The 27,583-nt window shown below is 35.1% G+C and overlaps 1 protein-coding gene across 1 annotated transcript in view; it reads left to right on the top strand.

Moving 5' to 3' along the window:
* DIAPH2 (diaphanous-related formin 2) overlaps positions 1–27,583 on the top strand; it is a 195,346-nt gene that overhangs the window by 52,021 nt on the left and 115,742 nt on the right. The window contains exons 19-22 of the mRNA XM_009997260.1: positions 12,874–12,975; positions 14,084–14,178; positions 18,472–18,573; positions 24,486–24,725. Coding sequence (XP_009995562.1) covers positions 12,874–12,975; positions 14,084–14,178; positions 18,472–18,573; positions 24,486–24,725 — 539 coding nt within the window. The remainder of the gene's footprint in view (positions 1–12,873; positions 12,976–14,083; positions 14,179–18,471; positions 18,574–24,485; positions 24,726–27,583) is intronic.

Genomic DNA, 27,583 nt, shown 5'->3' with positions numbered 1-27,583 from the left:
TGTGTGTTTATCATAGAATCACAGGCTTTGGTTAGGAAGTGGCCTTAAAGATCATCTAGTTCCCAACACCTCTGCATGGGCAGGGGCACCTTGCACTAGACCAGGTTGCTCAAGGCACTACAGCAAGTAGTTTGTATGTGAATTAACCTATCTTCAGATTAAGAGACAGATAGGAAATAGGTTGAGGTCTGGGATATTTGAGAGTTACTAGCTCTTTTCATTGATTGCTTTGAGATGTATCATAATGTATTCTGCACAGGTCATATAGAAATTGATTTTCTTTTGATTTTTAAAATCAATATTCTATCTTTTCTGAAGCTGGGTCAAGTGCACTAATGTGGAGGTGATTCATTCAGTTTTAGTTTTATTAGCACTGCTCAACCCTTTTGAAATGTCACTAGAACAAGTTAGTCTTCCCCACTGAAGACTCGAAGAGCAAGAGTGCAAAATGAGAAATGCTGCTAGTTACTGCCTGGCTATATTACTTGTACAGTTACACACTGATTATCTGCCTTTTTTAGAGCTATACATGAAGCTGAGGTTGTAGAGGATGTCATGTGTGCATCTGATTGCTCTAAGACCATCATTTGGTTAGGAATCTGTGAAACTGAAAGTGTTTCTAAAGAGTATTTTAAAAACCAACCCTACTGCTCACCTTTACTACAAGTTTAAATTGGTAATTGGTTCAAAAAGCTTCAGCAGTAGAATTTAAGGAAGACTGTTTTCCATTTTCCTTAAGCATGACAGTTTTAATATCATAGTTTCCCCTCTAAAGTGTGATAGTTTTACTGCTTGAGTAATTTTAGGTATGTATTGATATTCCTTCAGTGAACATTGGAAACTGATAATTTAAAATATGTAATAAATTAATGAACCTCTGTGTCTCATTTATAAAAATCTGATCTGGCCAATGCTAAGAACTGATGATTAGAAAGTGTAGACGGTGTTGGTTTTATGGTGAACTTATACAGCAGTATTTTGTGTTAAAGTCTTGAAAGGAAAAACGCCAGAGAGATAGCAGTCGTGTCTTGTCTTAAAAGCTCTCTTGCATGTGTTTTTAAAAACGTAACTGAGTTGTCTTGGTTATAATATCATAAATTTTAGGTGGTAACTTACAGAATTCAGATATTAGTTTGTTATACCCAAGTTCTCAGAATTTAAAAATCAAAATCTTCAAGAGGGAAGGTGGATGAGGCAGTTTCTGACTGTAAAGAAAAGTCAAGGGAAGGAAAGCTCTCAAAGGCACTCATTGTTTTCTTCCTACATTTGGTGTCTCAGAGGTCCCCATTAGAAAAGAGTAGGATCCCTACTTGCCATTCCCAGACAAGTGTATTTTACCCACATACGTGTATTCAGCAAGTTGGGGATTCCAGCCTAATGTGTGATACCTCTGTTAGCAGTTAGTACATTCTAGACCTACTATTTGCCTTGTTCTAAGGGAAATAGAGCTTTTGTTTGTATCACCTTGATAAAATACAGCAGAGGAAGAAAGGCAGTTTTGTGTTCTGAAATATCTATTTCAGTCTCACTGATGCAGTGCTCAAATAAACTATAGCACATTTAATGAGCAGTTGAGAACAGAGATGCATGTACTAGGCACAGCAGGGAGAAGGATTGTGTAAAAAGTCTAATTAGCATGAAATATGAATACATTCATGAAGTAGTCTTGATCTATAATGCTCTTACAGAGAGGAATTTTTCTATGAATTTGACAAAAAAAGAAATTCAGAAGTTGAACTGAAAAAAGAAGTGGGATTTGTTGTTTTTTTTAAAAGAAAAATCTGTATTCCTGGTATACAACACATTATGTCTTAACAGGTAAAAAGATTAGACTGAAAAGGAAGCTCTCTCAAAAGATGCTCCTCTTCAAGTACTTTTTCAGCTTTTTTTTTTCCTTTTTCCCCCCAAGAGATTTTAAGTTAGGTACTAGACACATCTATTTAATATTAAGTTAGCTGGTCAAAACACGATTAAATGGCCCATTCTATGGATTTCACAGCAGCTTTTTGTTAAATAATGTGTTAGTTATCTGTTGCAGAAATATCCTTAAAATGTGGGTTATCTTTCTTGAATAATAATTTACATCTGTATTTATACACTTGTCTCTTCTGTGTCTGTGTTCTATAATTCTATGCAGGATAGCTTTAAAACTGTGTATTTTGTCTTCTGATGTATTATTTGTAGTTGTTTTTTTCTGCAAACTTTCTCTGTACTGGTAAAAGAAGCTCCCTGTCTAGCTACTGCTGGAAAGCTGGGTGTTGTAATGCAGGTTCTTCAGCTGAAACAAAGCCATGCAGTAGGCTGTGAGTTTGTGACCCAAGGGAAGGTGAAAGGGGAAAAAACAGAAAAGTCTGGAGGAAAGGATGGAAAACAGATCAGTTACTTACCAGCAAAGTTTGTGCTGTTAAATAGACTATGCACCTGGATTTTAATATTTTGAAAGCTTCCAGCAGAGTTCCTGGAATAGCAGTGTAATTGTTTAAATAAATAAAAAGCTACCATAAACTAAGATGTAGTTAAAAACAAAATGGCCTTACTTGTAAAATGATTTTTCTAAGTCTGTGTTAAAGAGATGGTCCCTCCATCTTTCAGCAGAACCATAGCTAGTACATACTACGTTACTTTCTAAATGTATTTTCTCTCAGATTTTTCCTTTATGAAATACAATGGGGTGTTTTTTTGTGTAAAAGTGTAAACTGACAAAATGAGATTTGATTCACAGTCTAGTTCCAGTTACGTGTCGTGCTGACCTGCAAGGAGGTATTTACAACAACTGCTCTCCTCCCCATGCCTGTTGGCTTTATGTGCAAATTGATTTTTCTATTTTACTCACCAAAAAATATAAAAAAATAATCCTTATCTCCTTTTGAGATTGCAACTTTTTGATTGCTAGTTGTTTGAACTGTACTGCTATTAGGAGATGCTTTGAACAGAGTTTTTGCCATTGCATGTATTTCTGCCATATATACAGAGTAAAGATAGACCTGTTATCTAAATGAATTCAGTTTTTTTGCGGAAAGAAACATAAAAAATCTATTTAAAGGATTAAAAGGTAACAATCATGCTATTAAGCTTCTGCATTCATTGAAAAATTGAAAATACTAGGTACATGGGCATTAACACAGATTAAAAGCTGATCATTTTGTTGAGCTAATGAATTACTTGTTAATGATGTCTAAAGATGCAGAACTTAGATTTTTGCTTATAAGCCAAGTGTTGTGTGTCTTGTGCAGTTGTGGGACGCAGAAACTTTTCTGAAACTTAATTCTTTCAGATAACTTGTTCTGTTCTGCAAGTTGAGAATATAATTATTTTGCAATGCTACTACAGAATAATTTCCCAATGTGAAGAGGCAAGTAAATAAGAAATTTGTGGCCTAGAGGCTTTCTAAAAGCAAAAACTCCACATGGTAAACTGGTTGATTATTACATTCCCTATGGTAGTGCATGTGGCATAAGTTTTAGCCAATTTTTGCATTTAACACATTTGGATTAGTAGTGCTGAGATGCTGCTGCCTTAATGAATTGTTTTAGCCAAGTTTTGCTTATGTTGATAATAAAAAGGTGAGCAGTGCATAGGTTTCTTCTGCTAAATTTAGACTACACTGTGGATTCTGTACACGTATATGCTTGAGATGTGCTGAGGTGAATAGTGAAACCTGACTGTTGGTGAAGGTGAGACTGGTAGCTGTGTCTTTCAGGACTATTTTTAGTCTGCTATAGTGCAGGTGGCTTAATTTAGTACTTTGGTAGGTCCCCTAAGACTAATCCTGTAATGTGGAAGCAATTTATCTTTTACCTCTTGAAGGCAGTTAATCATTGCACATGCTTTCAGTGAGCACCTGGGTGTTTTCAACATGCTTTGATATACTTGGACCCCAAGAAAGCTTCTTCAAGGTAAATCTGTTAGAAGTCAGTGATAACATATAGAACCATACAGTGTTGACTTGAGGCTGGTTGCCCCTGGTATTTTGTCTTCAGCAGGTTACTAAGAGGAGATGCTTAGGCCGAAGACTAAATGTGTTAATATATATTAAATGTCTGTCTTTTATGTACATAGAATAAGCTACATAGTGATACTTCCTGGTTTCCAACAGTTTAACAGTTTTTCCATTTCTTCTTTTTTCTGTTATTGTCAGTAATACATCATTTGGTGATAGCAACTACCTAGTCAGTTTCTCTAACCCAGTTATTTGGAGGGAGCATCAGTATTTTGGTTTTCTTAGTATGAAATAATCAAATGCCTTCTGTTTTTCAGAGAGTTTCATCAGGATGCCAGAAATCTGGCACTGTCAGTGTCTTGAAACTCTTCAGATGACCTTAGTTAGAGTGATCATTAGTCAGAATGACTGTAATGTGGAAAGATGCAACACATCTTCCTTGTGACACCCTATGGTGTGGCAGTTCCTGCTCCATGCTGGAACAGCCACTGTTGTCTGATCTGTCTGGTTAAAACTGTAAGGAATTCTGATATAAAGGTTGCAATAGATTGTGGTGTTCTCACTGACATAGCAAAAATATTTGTGCCTGTGTATGCTTGTTATAGATTACATGCAGCTAATTAGATTTATTTGGTACTGCCCACCACAAGACCACAATTTCAAATATTTGTTTATGGAGAACTACTTTCTCAACATGTAATAAAGAAAGATAAAAGCTGCTATTCATATCTATCAACTATCAAAGCTGTCATACCAGTCAGTTTCACATGGCACTGCTTACTGGTTATAGAACTTAATGGAATCTATAAAAACAGATAATTTCTGAATTATTTTTAATATGATCCTTTCCCCCTGTGAAGTTATACTTTAGACCTGATGCTTGTGAAAGCATCCCTTTGAGTTATGCTGGCTTGATAAATCCATAAATACCAGCTAATTACCAATTTTTTTAAACTCTTAGTAGGAGAACAGAATTCTTTTTATTAAACATTAGATCAAATTTAGTAAGTATTAAGTATATAAAAATATAACTGAATTTTACGGGGTAGACCAGTGTATAACCAGGATGTACCACATGACACTAAAACAACTACAGTAGATCTTGAAGGCAAATAAGCTGAGCGTTTGAGGATTTAGATATATACCAGTGAAACAATGTGTCATGCATGCTTGCTTAAGACCTTGATGGTGGAGAAATACTTAAAAAGAGGAAGAGAATATTGGAATATGCATTAGGAAATGTGTATTTTACTTAGTGTTTAAATATTTAGCCTAGAGCTTTATATGTCAAGTATCACAGTGAAAGGGGGAAAGAAATCCAAGTAGCATTTCATTTTGACTACAATTTTAGTCTGTTTCCTCGAACACCAATATCTATTGAACTTGACTGTATAAAGAGGGTCTTGGAATCTTGGAATCTTTTTGTCATTGAATGGTTTGGGTTGGAAAGTACCTTAAAGATCGTCTTGTTCCAACCCCTCTGTATGGGCAGGGACACCTCCCATTAGATCATGTTGCTCCAAGCCCCATCCAACCTGCTCTTCAACACTTCCAAGGATGGGGCAGCCACAGCTTCCCAGAGCAACCTGTGCCAGTGTCTCACCACCCTCACACGGAATTTCTTCCTCATGTCTAACATAAAGCTACTCTCTTTTAGCTTCATTATTTCTAAAATTGCTTTGGAAAATGTGATTCCTTTGTATTTTTCTTTGGGAAAAATGAGGGTTTTAAAAACCATGTCAAGAGGAACAATAGCCAAACTATTCATATATAATATTTTTATTTACTAGGCTTGTCATAGTAGTAACAGAAAGTAAGTTTATTAAAATCTTGATAGTGTATGATAGCAGTTTTCTGCCCTTTTGTTTTACCTTGAGTTTTGGGGGTCTTTTGGTCTGAATCTTGGTGATGTTCTTTCGGTTTTGAAGCTTGTATAGGTAACAGGTGTACCAATGAGCTATGAAAATTTCTCAGATTCTATCCTGTTTGCAGTTCTGAGGTGATGATGACCTGATATCAGAGGAAACAATATAACTGGGACATGCAACTGTCTAAATTAGAAATATGATTATAGGCAACATTTTATTTTTATAAGCAGATTTCTTCTTTGACCCACATAAAGACTTAAAATTGCACTTCTAATTACATTGGCTGATCTTTTTAGTCAGTAGTCAAATAGTAATATATAGGCAGTAAAGACATGTCATGTCTCACCAAGGAGAAGCATGTCTTTGGAGCAAGAGCCAGCACATTCAAGTGAAATGTTGCACAGGATGAATCGGTGGCAGAGGCAAAAGAAGTGGGGTGGACAGCCCTGAGGCTTTATTATATTTATCCATATTTATATGGATAAATATCCATGGAGGGAATGTGAGACAACAGTCCATGGACAGACAAGGTTACTAGCTTTTATTCCAGCTTCTTACAGCACATGGTATGACACAGTTAAGTAGGCCCATGGAGGATATTTTCAGTTTAATCATTGTTTGCCTGCTGTTCCTTGATTTCTAATGTTCAGTACTGACCTCTCTTTCTATGACCATTCGTATGTCATGAATTGTTAATATCTGCTTAGGGTCTTTTAGCACAAGCAGCATCTTTTGCATTTGTCTTTAGCAGGGCAAGTAGAAGGGGGCAAAATCAGTTGTGTGTGGCTTTGTTTTTTTTAGACAAAAATAATTGCGGCCCAGACATCTACTTGATTTCAAGATGTTGATAAAAAGCTGAAATCAAGTGAAATATGGAGTGGTTAATTAAGTACACTTTAAATGTAAAACTTTGCTGCACAAGTTCCTGATGCAGATTTTCAAATTGCACTTGAAAATTAGAGCAATTACAACCATTTTAGGGCAATTTGAATAAAACAAGAAATGTTTCTTAGAGTCATTAAATTTGGAGGTCAAATATAATATCAATCAACTTTATTATAAGAACAAATAATAAGAATATAGATCCCTGGTTATTTTTGGACAAAAGTTATCTACAAAACTAAGTAATGATTTATTTTTTTTTCATAGAGCATAATCTGTTGGGTAGATGCCACTTCCTTCTGCTTGATTACATTAATTAGGAAAAAAAAAAGATTGTGAGAGATTCCATGTTTTTTCTCCCTCTCAGTGTTATTTTTTATCTTGAGAGCTCAAACTAAAGTCCACTTTGACATCAATTGCTTGCTTTCTCTGTAAGAAAGTTGTTGGGTTTTGTTTTTTGTTAATATATAGATGCTGTACAGATATGTAGCTCTTCTGATTGCAGAAAGGACAGTCTGGCAACAGGAGTGCTTGATTAATTTTACTTCAGGAATTGATAACTGAGTGATTTTAGGTGAACTGCAGAATGCCAGGTGGCATTGGGAGTAAACAGGAGATCACAGCTGCTGGCTGAATTGGAAGAGGGTGTGGCTAGGAGCTGTTAGTGCTCTGGCATTTATTTCCAGATGTTTGGGGAAGTGGTTTGCTCTTTATTGAATTTTAAGACCAAATGATACTGTGGAGACATGATGTGGTTCATGGGAGAAGCTGTGGCTTCAGCTGTGGGGTCCATGGCATCTACCAGAGTCTCTTCTCTGGGATCCATTGAATAGTCTCTAGCTTCATTAGTTACAGGATTGGGTAGAGAATACCTCCTTGGTCACTGGTCTGTTTAGCTTGCACAATCGTTTTCTGACTTGCTGGTTTGTCAGGGCTCTGCTTGCTCAGGAGGGTTCTGTACATATTTGCACTTCTTGATGACCAACAGGTTGCTTACATAGTTTGGCTATCTGTTTGCTTGGGCACTCAGAACTTGCCAGAGTTAATTTTGCTGTCTGGAACAAGAGGTTGGTCATATTTCTTCTAGTTTCCTGAATGAAGGTTGGTGGAAGTTCACAGGTTTGTGCTGACTAGGCCTGATGGTGTGAACTGCTGCACTGTGTCACTGAGTGTGGAAAGTACAGGGTTGGACAAATGGGAAAGCTCAGTGTATTGGTGAGGGGAGAGAACAAGTGCATGTTGGAGAATACCCCATGTTTGATATTCCTTCCTCTCCTCCTTTCTTGGACTTTTGTTTCCATTGTGTTGGGTGCCTCTAGAGGTAACGCAGAAGTAGGGGTACTGTCAGTACCTTCGCAAATGAATGAATTTAGCCAGGCTTAAAGAAGTTTTATTATGTTGCAGTAGAACTTACATTTTGTGCTACGAAGTCTTTCAATGGCATTCCTAGCTCCTTACTTCACATGGTTTTTCTTTTGAGTGAACTTCTCCATATAGTTAATAGTTTGAGCTGTTCATACTCCTGCATGGATAGTTTACATTCCTTGAAGCTGTATCTACACTGGGTTTTTTTTTTGCTGTTTGTTTTTCCTCCTATATACCTATACCAGCCATAAGTCTTCTTTCAGGTAAAGGGGATAATAAAGCGTTCAGTTTTTCTTTTATATTTACTTTTGCTGCCAAATACTAGCAAATACAATTGTTAAGCCACTTGGCAGATGGAAATAAGGTGAAATTACTCATTCATTTCCCATGACAATATAAGGACATTTATCAGTTCTGTACCCACAGTGAACAGAAACTGGAGATTAAAGGCTCAGGTTTGGATAGGCTGAATTTCACCTAAATCTCTGCTTTCTCCACACTGTAATTCAGTGTTCTCCTTTTTGTCTCCCTTTAGTTTTCAACCTCATCATGTTCATGACTGATAGTTTTTGCTGTTAATTATTTAATAAAATCCTTCACTTCCTATTTCAGAAAAGAAAGGAGGTTAATATGAACTGGACATTTCAACTCAATAAAATGCTTTAGCAGCTACAATAACATTAAATAAAGTTGTATGCATTTCTAAGAATTTGTTATGAGGACTTTTGGTGCCATTCAGTAACTATGTTAATGAGTGTAGAATGGTAACTTTCAAGAGCCAAGTGTTTTTGTTTTTTTTTCTGCAAGAAGTACTGGTGGTAGAATGTTTTTCTTAATTATGTCTCTGAAGTATTTAAACATGTTTGTGTATGTTCTTTGCCATGATTATTGTTAGTCTTGTTTAATGTAATTTCAAATTAAATAACTTTTTGTATAGCATTGTCATTAAACCCTGAATGGGTTTCAAGAAATGCTCTTTCAGTGGGATTAGTAGTTCCCAGCAGAAGGTATCACTAAAGGTACACACTTGAGCTGCACGTGCACTGCATAATATAAGGTAAACAGAAAACAATTCCTTGCAGCATGTTGCATCAGCTTTTTTCCTTCAATGCTGGTAAACAAATGTGTTGTTATTAACAAAATAGAACTCTAAATTAAAAAGGAAAAATAAATAGGTTATGTAGTACAGGCATTGACATCTGTGTTTTCTGGTCTTCATAGAGACTTTGGCGTATGCCAAAACTCCCTTTTTATTTTCCTTCTTTCCTTTATCATGTTAGCTCTTCCTTTTTCCCTCTCTTGTTTGCTTGAGGTAGACAGTAAAGTCAAGTCAACCAAAATCTTCTGTAGGTGTAACCAGTTTGTGGTAGTGATGCATTAGTGGGTATTTTGGTGATCTGAAATGTAAGAGGACAACTCAACAGGCTCTTTGCAATCTGCACTATACTCTGCTGGCACATAGCTTCTTTAATGTGGTGACAAACTACTGGGGCTTTTCTACTTGCAAGGGAGTTATTTATCACGTTAACTGAGAGTCCTTTGCTAGAGTACATGGATGGGCTTAACCACTTATTGGAGGGTTCTGCCATAATTCCAGGGCTGTTAATGTGAATGACTGACATAAACTTGATTAGTGAGTATGTTCTGGGAAGTGAAACATATGAGTCATATATTTGGAAGGCTGAATTTGGATCAAGCCTCGTTTAAGGTGGGAAAAAGCTGATTGTGTTCTGAAATACAAGAGGAAAACTTACACAAGGTACTCAGAGGGGGATGACTAGCTCATTTGGGAGTTGGGTGGGAGATGGATCCTGTGGAATAAAGCTTCAGACTTGGAGAGCAGACCTGTTTCTTTTACTGAATTGGTTTTTCATCTTGCTTTTTTGAGCTAACCTGTGTTGATTGCTATAAAATCCTTTTTTAATCTCTTCCTCTGGTTCTGTGGCATCAAACAGAAATATGTCATCTTTAAACAGGCACTCTTGAAGGGAATACCTGGAAAAGGCTTGGGAGGTTGCTTAGCAATAGTATACAGATTTTGAAATCTATCCATTATCTTTTCTTTATGTAATTATTTTTTAAAATTCATAACCCCTAGTTCTGTGACAGTCCAGTCTGGGGAAGAGAGCCACTAATAGAAGAGGGAAAAGCATGGCTTTTGATGCTTCCTGATGCTTCATGTAATCTTAAGCATGGGTCAAATTGTGTTGGAGAAATTATAATAATAACTCTGCCTGTGAGTCCTAAGTTGGTAAGGTTGGTGTTAATGCTGGACTGTGAATTTAGTACAGTCTCATAAGCATCTGCTTAGAGTATTTCTCCATGTGTTCTGTGAATTGGTGTAAAGGTAACTGAGTGTTTGTAGTTTCATGCTTGAAAAGATTGGAACCTTTGGAAAGACCGTGGTCTTTTCCAAATGGAAAAGTTTTAATCTAACCCAGGCATTAAATATTTATAACACGGATGATTTATAAGTGGTGGTGTTACAGTTCTTCAGGCTTAAGCAGGTAAGAGTAGCCATGGTTTGTTATATCAGTGTGTGTTCTTCTGTGTTCTAAATGTGGTTAGTAGTTTCCCAACGGCTAAGGGAATGCGGTCTGGAAAGAGAAAGGATAATAGTAAAAGTTGGTTGGCTGCTCTGTATGGGCAGAGGTCACCCCTGTGAATTCTGGCTCGGCCCATCCAGTATGTGTGTTTCTTTCTATAAAATATTGCAGGTTTAAAAACTCAACACCCAAAACCACTTTTCCTGTTTTAATTTTGTAGTAGCTGAGTAACTTAATGCATTTTTTGAGTTGGGCTCATCTAACAGCTTTGCTCTTGAACTCTTTCTCACAGAGCTGTTTCTCTCACTTGCTGTGTCTGATCAGGTGTATGTGAATTAACACTGTAGGAAAGTAGTTACCTTTGTGTGGAGTGACAATTGGCAACAAAATTTGTTTCTCTAGTTTTCTTTTACTACATACTATTTTTATTACCTCTGCAGTTTTGCAAGCCACAGGACTGAAATGATTACACACTGACATGTGTGTGCATAATCTTAGCTGGGTACAGACCACGTTGGCCTTTAGTGTTCACAACAATTATGAGTTTAGTACTCGGTGAGTGGATTGTGAGGGTGTGTGTTCAAAACTTTGAAGACTGAATCATGTATGGAAATCTGGAGGGCTTAATTCTCAAACATAACAAGTTTGGAATAGGTCACTCATCTTGAATCAATTCCCACACCTGTTTCAACAGACACAATTTTAGGCTTTTCAATAGCTTTGGTTCATGTAACAGAACTCAATGTTTATTGCCTTCTCATGGGACCACGGATTTTTAACTTTCGGGTGCATTTTCTTTGTTTTGTTGAGGATCTGGTTTTATTTCTTTGTTTAATTGAGAATAATTATTCATGAGGGTGTGCTTATTTCATGGAGTGTCACTTCAGGATTTTCAATGGCAGTTTATTATACTTAAGGGGTCAGTGCTGGTAGGAATTTTCAGTATTATCTGTGTATTATCAAGTCAATGTGTATCTCTGTTCTTTTATAAATAGAAAGCAAGTTGGTCATATTATATAGTTAGGTTTGCAGAATAATGGCAGGGCAAGGCAACAGCAAGCAGTGCATAGTTCTTGAGTTGTCTTCTGTTTTAGCTTTTCCTGCTTTAGATTTTTAGAGGTAGCTGAGGATGCAGGAACTGTCTTGTACTAGCTTAGATAATGCCAGTATGAAAATGCCCAAGATAAACTAATTATTCAAGTGGTGTAAACCTCATAGAATTATTTTATGCCAGATGTTTTCCTATTGGTGATGTTCATAAAGAGAAAAATTACTACTTTTTTCCAATTTTGTAAGATGTTAAAACTGAGGATTTGGTGTTATTCTTCATGCTAAAAATTAACATACTTTCTTAGGAGATACCTGTTATGAAACCCATGCTGATGAAATTAGTACAGTAAAAAAAAAATGGTCAAAAAAAAAATGCATATTCTGCTTAAAAGTTCCTCTTATTTTAACTTTCAAGTTTTTCAGTTACTTCTGAAGGACATAAAATGTTCATTAAGTTTAATTAATGTTAAGCACATGAAGTTTCTATTCCTTCAGTGCCAAATATGTTCTGTGATATTTAAAACAAAATCTATCCTTGTTGATGGGTTTACTTAATTAATACTTTAGAAAATTCTGGGGAAATGAAGTATGTTAAGTTATGCAAAAAATCAGCATATATTTTAAGTATTTCAATACCATGTTACTTTCTCTGTAATATTAAGTACCGAATATAATGCTAGCAATCCTTGCTAATTAAAAATAAATCAATTGAAAACATATGGTATTTTTTTATTGATTTCATTCTTTACCAGTGGCAACACAAATAAATTATAAGACTTACCTTTGTGTAGTATGATTAATCTTACATTATTTATCTGGGTTTAGAATTAAGGACTTGAAATGTTATTTGAGTTGTTAATGTGTCAACAGAGGGCACTCACGTGCTTTGACATAGCACCAAACCACTGTATTTTAAAGAGTGCTTGGAATAAACTGGAGCTGAAGATAATAAATTTAGTGGGTGAAAATGTATAAATATAATTTGATAGTGCTTAGGAAAATTGGTCAATGTCATATAAACATTTTTATTTAATGTTCCTCCTAAGTTGTAAATTTGCAGTGTTTCTTTGTACATTTTACAGGACGTTGAGGCAGTGCTTAGATTTTGCCTTGAGCTGATTCCAATAGATGCATTACTGTGGTTTTTGAGCTGAGTTGTTTGTTGCTTAAGATGGAACAGTTATAATAATGAATCAGAAATTAATAAATCCATTCTTTCCAGCTAAAAAGGCAGTAGAGGATTCAGAAGAAAAGAAGACAGTTCAGTCGAAGAAAAGGATCAAAGAATTAAGAATTTTGGATGGAAAAACTGCACAAAATTTATGTAAGTGATGTCAGATACATTTGACTATATTGTCTTTTAACAAAAAGTTGAGTCTTTCATTACTTGCTTCAGACTGGAAGTGTGATTAAATGGTAATCGCTGGTTCAGAGAAGGCACAGTGTTGTTAGGTTTTGTGGTTTGGTGTTGAGAGGCCATTCCTCATGGTTCCTCCTGGTTAGAGCAATGCAAAAATATAGCTTGAAACTTCAAATTTTAAAAATAAGGATGAAGAAAAATCAGCCATATTACTTAGTATGAATACCTAACTACTTTATTATTAGTACTTCAATAAATGATTTGCTGATCCATCTGTATTAGGAATAATTTGTAGTTTACTGAATGGGGCTCTGTTGATGCAGTGTAATATCCAGAGATAAAATTGCTTTGATAACTTCATTTCTGAAGGGTATACAATATGCATTGTCTCTCATGTGAGTTTGTTACCCTAAAAAGCAGTAGAGTTAGGGTATTTTTATTTTTTTTTTTTTTGTCTTTGCCCAGTTCTTTATGGTTATTACCAGCAAGAAGCTTGCTAGGCCCTTTGCTTTGTCGTGAGAATCTTTCCTCTCCAGGCCTGGGCCTGAAAAACTGAGAGACAAAAGCAACTGAATCATAGAGGGAACCTGAGGCAGGCATATTGAGAAATGGAGTGTCCTGCTAGACTTACTCTTTTGACGTGGAATTTTATCTAGATGTTGTGCAGATACCATTCAGCCAACTGTAAATGCAGTACAGCTATTCATACATAGTTATGAAAGGAAAAAATAATAAAGCCTTTTAGTGGCTAAACAAGTCTTTTTAAGTACTAATGCAGATGTTGCCATTGACAAAAACAGGACTGTATTGCTAGAAATAAGTAACTGCTAGAGGGCAATTAAGGCTGAGCAAACAGTTCAGTATTGTCATAATTTCATCTCTTAGAAACTTATCATTAGCCCAATGGCAATAATGTGCCTCATCTAGCATTTGTTTTACATAGAAAAATTCCTAGTTGTGAATATCTTAATTTGGATCAAGATGAATTTTCAGTTGCCAGAAATTAAGTTTGCTGCTTTAGATCAATCTTTTCTTACCTTTTTGTTTCTAATTATTTGTTATTGAATTTCAGCAATATTTTTGGGTTCTTTCCGTTTGCCTTATGAAGAAATAAAAAATATCATTTTAGAGGTTGATGAAGAGAAGCTGAGTGAATCCTTGATTCAGGTATGTGAAAATATCTCTGGTTTTATTTAGAGCTTGTTTTCAATGAAAAAGGCTGCAAAGGGTTAAGAATTCAAACATAAGAGCAGCATAGGATGTCCTGGATATCAGCTACAAATATATCAATTGTACTTACTGTTTTGTTCATTTCACTTCTACTTTTCAGTACTGTCACACATACCAGTAAAACTGTTCTGAAAAGACACTTAACAAAACTTCTGAATCTGTTGTTTTATGAATTTTCCCTTCCAGAGGAAGTGTCTGAAAATTCCAGTTTTTTAGTTTTGAAGACAAGCATTTATCAGTTTTCAGCTGCTGGGTAATGAAGTTTCATCAGGCTTCTTTTGGAAACAACTGTTTGTCACTAGTGATAACCCTTGAATGTTTCAGGTTACTGCTGCAACCCCAAAACCATCTGTAAATCTCACCTGGTCTCAGATGGTCTGGGCTTATTTTGAAACTAAAATCTGTTAGCTGGAAGGAAGAAAGAAAGAATAGAGCTTCTTTTCATCCTTGTCTGATTTGCTCACAGTAGGAGCAGAGCTCTTGTGTACACTGCCTCTCATTATCTCCAGGGAGTGCAACAGGAATACATACAAACCTAAAATGTTTTACAGATGTAGCACACCAATGATACTGGTGTTAAATTGGTTTAGTTTAATATCATGCACAGACTCAGATTCCATCTGACACAACGGGCCTCACTTTATGCCTTCATCCTTCCCTGTCTCCTGCTTGCACCTCTGTCCCATTCCCCTTAAGGCTTTTAAAATTAATTTCTTCTTCCTTTCTTGGACCTGGAGAAAGGTTGTTCCAGGGATACAGGACTAAACTGAATTGCCTGTTTTTTTCCCAGTTAGTTATATAATTCACTACTTCAAATTTGAACATAAATTGTTTTCAATAAAAACACTATGCTGCATTAAGTACAGTGTAAATGGAATTAAATGTATCAAATCAAATTTGTCCTTTTCTGCAGTTATTTTTGTCACCAAGGCCCTTTTTATTTTCTTGAGGCTCTAAAGGAAGGACTGCTGTTTTCTCATACACCTGCAACTACTCCACTCAACAGCACTTCCTACTGTTACATTCTCTTAGTGTCATATTCTGCAAGGTGTATCAGGTCAAGTTTTTCCACTAGAGGGAATAATTATTATGCTTTTGAATAAAAGCCTTACTCTAAAATACTCAATACATTTGAGAAAAATGAATTGAAAATCGAGAAGCTGAGTTTAAAAACTACTGAAGATGATTGAGGGATGGAGAAACAGCCTTCAGAAGGAAGCTAGACAAGATTGGTTTGATTAGGATAGCAATATAAATAGCTGAGAGGGAATATGACTACATTATAACTATATGGGGAGATGACTGATGTGCATAAGGACCAGGGAGAAAAATGAAGTTGCATAAGTAAAAGGCAATATTAACAACCAGAATAAATGTATATGAATTCATCATGAATGCAACTATCTAGGAACTTGGCTGCCTGTAATCTTCAAAAACCTGAGGCTTTAGAAATTGGTCCATTTCTAAAGGGAATGGTGTGGCAGAGTTGCTTCTAGTAGCAGGGAGGTTTAGCTGATAACCCAGAAGAGCTTCCTTCTGTGTTTCTAAAGATATTCTTAGAAATGTACTGGGAACAATGGACTGTATAATCTATTTCATATTCAGTTTATACTGGTTTATTTTTAGTCAAATTTTCAGACAGAGTTATTAACTCATTTACCAGTTTTAACAGTTTTCAATAGTACTGATTGGAAAAATTTGACAAAACAAACTTTGCTTTCTTTCATGCTTAGCAAAACTTGCATGTTAAAACAAACATAAATGTAGAAACTGCTTTGTTCTAAGAGTCGAAGATGTGAAAGCTAAATTGGTGTAACAGAACTGAGCATATTTTAGTTGTGCTTCTCAAGTCCTCATTTCTGGCTGCTGTTCAGACTTATAATGTAATACATAAATTAATGGGATTGATCAGTTTGAGTACATAGTAGACTATATGCTATTGTAACTTCCTTGAGGAAAACACTGGGGGAAAAAATACTCTCAATTCCCAGTGTGTCATTGAGAGAGTTAATTCTTGTAAGAGTTGTCAAACACTGTGTGTAGGTCATTAACATTGTGACTTTGAGGAGTGAATGAGTTGCAGCCTCTTAAAGACAGCCTTAGATTTCTACTTTTTGTGTTTATATAAACCAGTTTTATTTATCCTGTTTTTATTTAAACCCACATAATCATTAATACACTGAAACTCTGTTTCCCAAAGTACTGACAAGGATATGAGTATGTGATCACTGAATGCATCAGCTTCATTGTCAGTTACTCACTACATCTATATTGACTGGGCTGCAGAGCTAGTAGAGCCAAACTTCTCCACTTAAAAGCTGAGGGTAAAATAGGATGATGTGTTAGCTCTAGATCCTAAAAGGGTGTGGATGAGGAAAAGAAATGATCAAGCATGCTAGCATGATAACTTTATTTTTTTTAAAAAAGGTAGTTTTAGTAATAAATACTTTTATTTCTGTATTGATGGAAAAAATAGTGTCACAGTAAGTTTATTAATGTGCAATGGAATATACATTTCTGACAAATACTGTAAAGTTACTGATGACAGCATTTGGTAAATAGTCTTGCCTAATGAAAATAGGTTTTTTAAAAATTACATTATTAGTTCATGTCTTTGATCTTTACCAGCATTAAACTGTCAATCAAATGTGCAAGAATGTTTTACACATACTTAACTTGTTTGAATTAGGAATTTATGGGAGATGGGCTTAGGTTAATAGGAAAGAAAGCATGCTTAGATTTAAACCCAAAGCCATAGCTTAATTGTACGGCATCCAGGAGACTCTGATACTTATTGCTGTCAAGTGTATTGAACTCTGCTCACTGAAACACTCAGTAGCTCCCTGGTGTAAGTGTAAAACTCTTTCAGTAACAGGGATGCTTTGTGTGAGAGTGTCATTTTCATTTTTCCTTATTAATATGGATAAATGTTTGATTCTTTCAGGTTGGAGAATTAATTAGCTATCCCTTACAAATTTGATAAATTAGACTCTTGCCTTTCTGAGGGTTGTACCTTATTGTCTACTGTGATCAAGCCTGGCAGTGTGATCAGTAATGAAATTCTCCTAACAAAAAAAAATATTGCAAGAGTGATGGCAAGATTTGTGTGTTCTAAAAATAAGACCTGTACCTCTAATAATACAGTTTTTCTCCAATTAAGTATTTTATATCTGTAAAAAATGTTCTTCTGTAGTGCTGGTTGCTTTTCTGATTTTAAAAAGCTCATAACTTTTGTTCATATCAGTCTTATGACATAGACCTAAACAGTCATCATTGGTTCTCTGATAGTGTCACTGTGCATGTCCCTTCTCTTTTATTTACGTTTCTTAATTTTCTCTGTCATAAGTCTTTAATATGAGCAGAGGTGGTTTGTGGTGGTACTCTCTGTGTCTGGACAGCAGTAATGTTTTAATTCACTTGGGTTTTTTGATCTTAATATTTATGAACCTTTTTGAACAAACAAGGCCTATTGACTCTTGCTTGCTTGAATGTAAATATGTACTTTTTTTCTCTTGAAGAATTACGTTACTGTTTTGTTTCAACTAACATGTATATCAAAATTTAAATACGACCTGCACTTTCACTGAGTATCTCTAAAACAAATTCTTCGGCTTTAAGAATAATATTTTATACATGTAGCATATGTATACTTTGAGATGTGAAGATCATATAAAAGATAACACAATTTTCCTTGTGGACAAGGTTAAGATTTCAAGCAAGTTCTACCTTTTGCTGAGTTCCAGAATATTGGCCATCCAGAAGATCTGTACGATTCTGAGATGTTGCTTTTCTTTTTGTGCAAGGAGTTTAAGTGATGTTTGTGTACAGATGTTTTGAATAATGTCCAAAGATTGGGGTTTTTAGGTAGTTATGTATTGCTTTACACAGACCAGCTTTCCTGATTAATACTTAACGAGCAAGATGGAATCATGAGGGCAAAATACGGTTGGAGATGGAATATAATTCTTTAGGGTCTGATAGCATCAAGAATTTTGTCTATCTTCTTAATACTGAGAAGGCACTCTTCAAATTAGAGATTGTCAGAGAGGTGCTGATGTCTGTATTAAATAATTGCTGGTTTGATTTGATGTTTATATAATGTTAAAGCTGTGTAAATAAGCTTCCCATAATTTCCTCACACATTTCCATGTTGTGGTATTTAAGCGTGTTATTTTAAGATCTCTGCTAGTTTAATATAACAAATTTAATATAATGCCTTGTTTGTTTTAGAACCTAGTGAAGAATCTTCCTGAGCAGAAAGAACTCAATGCCTTAGCTGAATTAAAGGATGAATATAATGATCTTGCTGAACCAGAACAATTTGGAGTTGTGGTATGTATTTGTGCATTTATTAACTGAAGAGTTTTATTTTGTCAACTAGATTGAAAAGTAAAATTTTAAGTTGAAATTATTTTGCCTAGCGTTTTTGCAAGTTGTGCCGTAGGGAAATTTTACTATCTATTTATTGACAAGTAATAATCTAAAAATCTTTGCAAATATGTAAGTTGTTTTTATAATAGTAATATTAATATATTATAATATCAATATGTTGAAACTTAACCATATATATACATATATACAGTTCTGTGATTCCATGGTATGGATGGATATATATCCTTACATGCATATATTCTATATTTTGTGTAGCAGTAAACACATGCATGTGTATCAAAAATCTATTTGAAAGCGTGGGATGAATACTTTGTTCTCTATTTGTCATATAACACACACAGTTGCTAAAACAATGTGATAAAACGATAGTAATACTGCCAGCCCTACAACAAGACAGCCTTTTGATCCTTGGGAAGGAAGGAAGGTCAGCAAATGGCAGTGAGCAAAGCATGCCAGGGAGTGTATAAATGACATTTACATCACATATCAAGTACTGAGATACTACAAAACTTAAGTATATGAGAACACTTGAATGTTTTTATTTTCACATACTGAAGACTTACCTCCAATTACCACAGCTTTGAAGGAATAGATTTTTGCTTTGTCTCCATGTAGTGATAAAACAGAAGCATTTAATGAGGTTGCCAATATACAGGTCTAGTACTTTTTCTTTTTTCCTCATTCTTTTTATGTAGTAGTATGATTTTTTTCTTTCTTGTAATTTTTCATCCTGCTTTTCTTGGCATTTTCTTTCCCAGTAAATTTTTCAACTATAGGCTAAAGTCACTTGGGAAACTGTAGAATCTCTATAGGTTGTCTTACATACCTGAGGAACACACATTTATTGATTTTATTATTAGTATTGGATTGAAACTAAATATTTGGTCCTTTCTTTTTCACTCAATTGTATTGAAGAAGTCATGAAAGTGTCCTTATTTTCCGACAGTCATGACCACACTTTTGTTGATGCATTCTTTTGAGGAATGACTGACTAGAAAATGTTAAAGAATTTAGAAGCATTCAATGGTACATTAATTAGAAAAATCTGCTTAATCAAACACCTCCAAATGGTGGTGTTTTCCTCATGAAGGAACTAAGTTTCCCAGAGCTTGTTTGTTTGTTCAGCTTCACCATCTGGTTTAATAAAAAAATACTCCCATTTCCTTATGGGTAGTGATTCTGTCTTAGAGTCCTTTAACTACATTAATGCTACTAAAATGCTGGTTTTGTTTCCAATTTTTATTTAATTGAACAGTCCATTAAAGTGGAAGTGCCACTAAACTTCAGCTACTTAAATGGATTCCTTTTTTGCTGTGTGTTGAATTCATTTTATAGTTTTGCATTAATAATAATCTTAACATTGATGTTAGAAGTTAGTTTGGGGATAAAAGCTGACTATATTAAGTAATTTTAAAAATGCATGCTCTATTATATACATACTAGTGTATACATACTCTATTTTAGGTAAATTTAGGTATGCTAATTACTAAGAGATGCTCATCAGATAATGCCATCAAATTTAGTAAAGATTGGAATAAGTTGTTTAGATTTTTTGTAGAAAAAACATACCTAGTAAATTATTATCTTATTAGAAGAGACTGTTTAACTTACTATTCAGTTGATATTTAAATTAAAATTAGAATTTTTCATTTATATGAAAGGTTAAATTTAATTGTGTATTCAAATCAGTTGTTGGAACTGCTCTTGAACTTATATCCTGGGAGCAAAAAGGCTACAGAACTTGATATAAAGAAAAGCTAGCTTTGATGGAGAGCGAGAAAAATAGATTAACTGCACTAGTTGTGTAACATTAAATATTCTAGGTAGAATATTATCTGGTTTTTAAAGGTAAAGCGTGCTTAGGAGTTCATCTTTTGTGTATCATGGCAACAGCGTGCTTAGGAGTTCATCTTTTGTGTATCATGGCAACAGCTGCCACTTCAGTAAGGATATTTGCCTTCAATTTCAGTTATAATTTATGTTTAGACAGTTAAAGTATTATAAAAGCAGAAGCCTCATCTGTTCTATAAAGTGGGAGTGCCAAACTTTTCCTGTCAACTCAGAGGACAGGTTAAAATAAAATCTTTTGCAGTGTTAGTTGTATTGTATCTGAGGAAAACTTTACCCACTTTAGCACCGACTCTGAGTTAAGAAAAATATTACCACATTTTAAAAATCACCCCACAATTATATGTGGTGCAAGTTTTAGTTAACTCTTCAGTCAGCTAACAAACAAGTGGCTGCAGCTGATGAAAATTCCCTTTCTAGTGTGTGTTCTGGAAAAGCGGGAGGGTTTTTTGCTGGTGAGGCAGGACTGACTTAGCTGCTGAGAGCTGGGATGTCAGGACTGTCACTGCCAGTGCAAGGGAGGAAGTCGCACTGAGTTGTAGAGACTTGCAGATCCTGTGGCCCCATTTGCTGTGTAATAAGGAATTGCTGTCCTGGACAGTCCTTGCTGAGAGTTAGATGAACCAACAAGAGCTGTACAAGTTTATTGACCTGTGTGGCTTTAGAGTAACTCAGTCATTTTAATTTAATTTATTTGCCACCTGTTTGGCCTCATTATGGTTTCTAGAGCTGCGGAAGAATTTATCTTTCTAGATTATTAATAGAAAGAAAAAAGCAACTGTTTAATATATTACAGTTAAGAGCCTAAATTGCCTGAGTAAGTTGACAGGTTTGTATTTCAGGCTTGTCAGCTTTTTTCCTTAGGAAGTGAGGCAGATTTAATAGTGCTTTTTGCCTCTTTTGCCAATAACCTTTGATCCTAGTTTTAATATAGGGCTGTAGAACTGAATGATGATAAAAAGAATAAAGAACTGAATAAATAACATGATTAGATAGAGAATTCAAAGACCCCTACAAAAGCCCAGAAGGGGAAATAATGACAGGGAGTCCAATGCTCTCAGTGAGCTGGAAAAGAAATACTCATTTTTTTTCTTCTTTAACTTCTATTAGTGGAAGCTAATGCTTGCTATTACATGCACCTATTTGAATGTGTAATTTCTTATATGCCTTTGACTCTTAATTTTGTAGAACTACAAACAATTTGACCTTTTCCAAAAGATCACTGTAAGTTCAATATGTTTATGAGCCATGTGTAATTAGCAATGTGTATGAAAGAGAAACCAGGGCAGAGTGTCAAAGGAGGAAATAAAATAGCATTTGTTATTGATACTTAAAGAGCTCAACATATATTCAAATGTTTGAAATGGTAAGGAAACAACCCCCTTGAAACAGCTCTCATTACATTGTCAAGATACTTTTAAAATGGTTGGGATCAGTGACCTTAAAGGTCTATTTTAACCAGAACAATTCTGTGATTCTCTAAATATTATGCAGATAATCAAATGAAATGAAAACTTAATACTTTTTGCAAGTCAAACTATGTTGCAAAATAAATGTTCAGTGTTCCATGACACTCAGAGCAATAGAAAAGAAAGCATAAATTGGCTGAAGTGTTGTGAATTATTATTCTTCACAAGTTTTTAAGTTGCACTCTTCTTTTGACTAATACAAGTTTTGTTGCACTTTTGGTTTCAGGTTCTAAAGCTTTTGACATCTTTTTCTGTGCCATTTTGAGTAAAATCAGTAATTGGAGATTGTTCTACAAACGTTAAAGCAAATTGTGATTAATTTCTATTTCCATCTTCTGCAGCTCAGTAATGGTAGATCCTTTCATGGCAGATGTTTTCAGTATGATATTTCTGAAATATAGAATGATTAGAAGCATTTCAAGACTTTGCATGATGTTAGCTTATAGAGGCTCACAGAGAAATTTTTATCAGTGGAGATGTATAAAAAAAGATAGCAAGTTATGCTGAAACGCTTCTTTTATGATCCTTTCCTTTTTGTCCTTCCAGTCTTATAATAAGAATTGTTTGAGACCATCTGGACAGCCTTCATATTTATGTTCATTTTAGTATGAATTCATTATTATTCAGGCCACACAAGTCTATCCTGTGGAAGTTGTTTCTGCTGTTTCTAGTAGATAGCTGTCTTGTGGGAGATAACACCAGTAGAAACATCATGGTTCCTCAAGGAGCCATGGTGAAGATTGGTACAACAGAGACATGAGCACATAACATTTCTGTTTTGATAGCCAAGATCTGTGGTTTGTCACATAACAAAGCTTTTCTTTCAGGGGGAAAAAGTGCTTCAGGAGCACCACTGATAGTGAATACGTTGAGGGAGAAATCTTTCTGTATTCTGCTAATTAAAATTAGGAGATAGATTTGGAAGGTAATCATCCTTGCATTTAAATGAAAATTTTTAAGCGGATTAAAAATTTTCAGTACGTATTTTTCTCTCAAATTTAAATGTCTCATGTGAGTGATGGTCTACTGCTGACTGGAAGGAAATATTGCTGATCACTTGTGCAAAATGTGAAGGACACAGACATACTGTAGTAGTTAGTATGAAGACATTGGTCTTGGGGATTTAAACTAATGAATCCCTATTGTAGATACTTTTCAATATCTCTGTCATTTACTCTGTTACAATGCTGGGATTTGTAACCTTCCATCTTTATCAGATCAGGAAGGACTTAGGCATGTACTTCCTTTTGGAAAGTGTCTGAAACATAAATGGAATAGTATCTTGGGCAGTAGTTTTACAACATTTTTTAAAAGGATAAAAAGGCAAGAGGTGGAAAAGCAGACACTACATTGTCTACCAAATACAAGTCATTAGATTGGAACTGAAAAACATAGTATCTCTGGGCATAGTGTTTTTTCATACAGAACTTGCTGTCGTGATTTTCATGCAAAGCCTCTTTATCCACCTTCTGAATCTGTGTGTCTTTGGGTTCCACAGATGGCAGCTTTCTGATGGCATGGACTTGAAAATCATATATCATGGTGTATGTGTAGAATGCCTTTGAGCTCCTTTAGTGGCTATCAATACTGGTAGAATTAAGAGTATTTATTACAGGACTTGCTATAAGTGTAGTTACTAACTGAACAAAAATCAGTTGGGTTTTCTTTTAAAATAAAAGTTCAAAAATACACATTGTTAGAGGTAGCACTGATACCTTCTCTAAATATCACAATTAACATATCACATCAGTACAATAGCAGAAAATGTTTCATTAACTATAGTATTAATCTGGTCTGGCTTTATATAAATATTTGACTAGTGAAGCTTGATTTCCTGTGTCTCAAACTCACTTAGATATTCCTGTGTCCTTTTGTAAGAGTCCCTAAGAATTCATTGTCTCTCTCCCTAATTGCTCTGCCAGGGACCAAGAGCAAGTTGAGAGCTCTGCATCAGCTCAGTAAGAGCCTAGAAATGGAAAACTTAATTCTTCAGCTTAATCGGACTGAAGTGCAATCGTTTGTGTGTGTGCTGATACCAGCATGCACACTTGAGAGATTTTTTGGTCCCATTTCTGAAGGAGGAAAAACTGAGAATCTTAATTTTAGGGAATTGGTAAACATGAAGGTTCAAGGGTAACTTCACTGGAGATGTGATGAAATATTTGCCACATTACCCTCAGGTTGGTCTTCAGTTCTTCTTAACTGGTAGAAATGGCTTCTGTTTCCTCTGCTCTGGGAGGAAGGGGTTTTGGCAGTCTGCATTTATTGCTAGGGAGTTTGGAACTGACAAGTTAAATAGTTTGGTAACACAAAGCATCCTCTCATTTTCAAAATGTTGCTTTGCTGAATTTTTTCAAGCAAAGTGTATGGTTGGGGAAAAATACCTGTAGGCAGGTATGGATTCCTGGAAATCCCAGGTAGGCAACGCAAGCATACAGAAACTGTAGTCTCACTGGCTGCACAATATTGTACTAAGATAAGCTATTTTGTGTAGATAAGCTTTTATGTTCTGATTTAATGTCTCTTATTTTGTAGATGAGTTCAGTGAAAATGTTGCGGTCACGTCTCAATGGGATCCTTTTCAAGCTTATGTTTGAAGAGCACGTAAACAATATCAAGCCTGACATTATGGCGGTTACTCTGGCTTGTGAAGAGCTGAAGAAGAGTGAAAGCTTCAGTAAGCTTTTAGAGTTAGTGCTGTTCCTTGGAAACTACATGAACTCTGGCTCCAGAAATGCACAGTCTCTTGGTTTTAATATCAGTTTTCTTTGCAAGGTAAGATGAAGCTATAAAACATTTAAGTGCAGATTCATGAAACTCAAAACATGTGAGAAAGTATCTAAAACAGGGAAAAACATTTGCTCAGTGTAGTTTACTGACTGCACCTCCTTGTTTTAATGACAGATAAATGAATACAGAGTTAACAGTTCTAGGATGGCCCCCTGCTATAGCTGTTTTACTCACTGCAGTGGTTATTTCAGGCAGTTTGTTTTGACTCTGCAGAGTATAAAAGCAGAACAGTGTTTTCAATCTGAGTTTATTCTTATCAATAGCATAATACATAGAGCTCTGAATGGCTTCTACCCAGCCATTTCTCAAGCAGTGTCACAGAAATAAGTATTTGGGATTGAAGGTGGACTCTGTTATCCTAGGTTTTACTTCAAGTGTGGTGGCGAAGTGTGGGATGCAATGAGAACTTAGAATCTATAGCAGTCAGAGTTTGATGTTCAGTGATTGTTTGTTTATATGGCAAAACATGTGTGAGGCATTGATCTGAAATGGACCATCTCAGTTTGTAAAATATCTTTTGAAAGTATCTTGCAAATAAAGAAATACAGCATTGGTCAATAAATACAAAACAAAAATCAAAAGGCATAAATCTTGCAGAGAATTTTTTAATTATCTTTTTTTCCTAATTGGGGTATCCAGGTTTCAAGTCCCTTTTTTGGGCAGCATGAGGAAATCTGTTGGCTAACTGAAGGAAGTTGAACCTTGGTGGAAACGAGAATTTCCGATACACAGCAAGTCTGATCTGACATATTTGCAAGTCTTATCTGACATATTTTAGTAGACAAGGGCTGTGCTTGCTATAGTTTAATATAAATATATTGCTAACTTCTGGCCAAGTAGCAACCATCACCTGAGAAATACTTGCATTATTTAATAGCTTTTTTAAAGAGAGGCGAAGGCGAAGCAATTTTTTCTTATATCTAGTGCTGGGTTTTCTTTTTGGTAGCAGTGAAATCCAAAGGGAAATAAATGTTTTAAGTACAAAAATTATTTGTTAAGGATGGGGAGAGGAAATGATGACTGTGCATGAATGCTGCTCTAGCATAGCTTACATTTGAGAAGATACTCTTGTACTTCAGGTGATAGATTTATGAATTGCTGTCAATGCAAATCCCACAGATGTTGACCCAGCTAATGTAGATTGACTTATCCTGCAAATTGTTCTCTACTGAACTGAATAATTGCTGAAACATAGCTATCTGTGCTTACAGCTAAAAGCCATTTAAAAGAATGGAGACAAAAATCTATGACTATTTAGTTCATCCTTGCTCTCAGAAACAAAATCTATTTGTTAACATTCTTCTTTTATTTTCAAGATAGATATTTCTGAGGAATATGTCTTGTTTGTTTTTTTTTCCCCCAGTCCCTGTGAGTTTTAGAGAAAATACTTTAACATTCTGTATAATGTTGACTGTGCTGTTGCATTTAGGTATGAGGTACTTTTTGTTATAATGTGATGTTTAAAAATAAAATAATCACAAAGGCAGTGATAGTTGGTAGAACAAAAAGGTAGTCTTGCAAAATTCTTGACAAGTAATTGTATCATTAATAGTTCTACATATTGATAAAGCCTTGTGAATTATCACTCATAAGTTCCAAACTCAGATCAAGTAACTTAAGGTAATGGAAATGTGGGTAAGTTTCTCTGGACAGAGTGACATGTGCATTATCTGTAATTAAAATTTATTGATATTCAAGTTAAAAGATACTTTCTGCTATATAAAGCTCTGTTTTTGTTGCTTTTCTGTTGCCTTGCTAAGCTGAATTAGATTAGTATGATAATGTGCTTTAGCAATAGCTGTTTTTTCGAACATCATTTTGTACCTGTACTTATGCTATAATGTGCTTTAGCAATAGCTGTTTTTTCGATCATTTTGTACCTGTACTTATGCTGTAGCACTGTATCTAGAAAAGTAACCTACTTCACTGATGTTTAATTTTATAAATAAGAGGTGTTTACATGGTTATTATTCACCATGTATTTTTTTTTCTTTAAATGAGTTTTTCTTTGTTTCCTTTGTTTAATTGCTTTCAAATTCTGCCCTTCCATTGTCCACCCAAAATAGTAAGATGGCTTTATTGGCTTTGTGTTATTAACTAAGAGTGCAGCTTGACAGGCCTTTGTTACCTTTTGGGAATAGTACAAAATACTAAACTATATCAGGTGGTGGTAGCTTTTATGAGCACCAGGTTTAATATCTGTCTCCAGCCACTTACCAACTTTATTACATTATTCAAACAGTCTCAGAATTTCCACTTGGGCAATAATTGCTGTTCACTGTGAACATGAAAACTTCTTTGTGTTTAAGCATGGAGTGTATTGTCCTGCTTACTGAAATCTTGCTGTGAATTAAAATCCCTAATTTATATTTCTTGGCTGAACAAGGCAGTAAGAGAAATAAGTGGCATCTTAACAGCAAGCACAAGGTAGCAGTCTGTTGTTGTCAGATGGCTAACAGGGTTTTGCTCTGTGGGCCATCTAAATGCTATTGAATTTTGAAGGCTGAATGTTGGAAGATTGTGTGTGGTGGCAGTTTGAGAAGCCATGGTTACCCTATTAGATGTCTTCCTTGAAAAAAAATTGAAATGTCTCATTTCTTCCCTAAGGCCATGAATTTCAGTCCCCAAGCTTTTTCTAGAGGAATCTGGGGGCCTTTATTTTGCATTTTGAAAGATACCCATAAAGCTTAAAAATAACTATCTTAATATTTTGTGAAATATCTTGTGTGAAATATCTGTTTTTGTATATGGAACCATGACGAGCAGTAGAATTAGAAGTCACAATTTAGAAGTCACTCTAGCCTTAGATAGTACATTGTTAGATTAGAAGTCAGATATAACTT

The sequence above is a fragment of the Chaetura pelagica genome, unplaced genomic scaffold (assembly GCF_000747805.2).
Source record: "Chaetura pelagica isolate M959 unplaced genomic scaffold, ChaPel_1.0 scaffold344, whole genome shotgun sequence".
Classification (NCBI taxonomy): domain Eukaryota; kingdom Metazoa; phylum Chordata; class Aves; order Apodiformes; family Apodidae; genus Chaetura; species Chaetura pelagica.
This window is presented reverse-complemented; position numbering and strand designations above follow the sequence as displayed.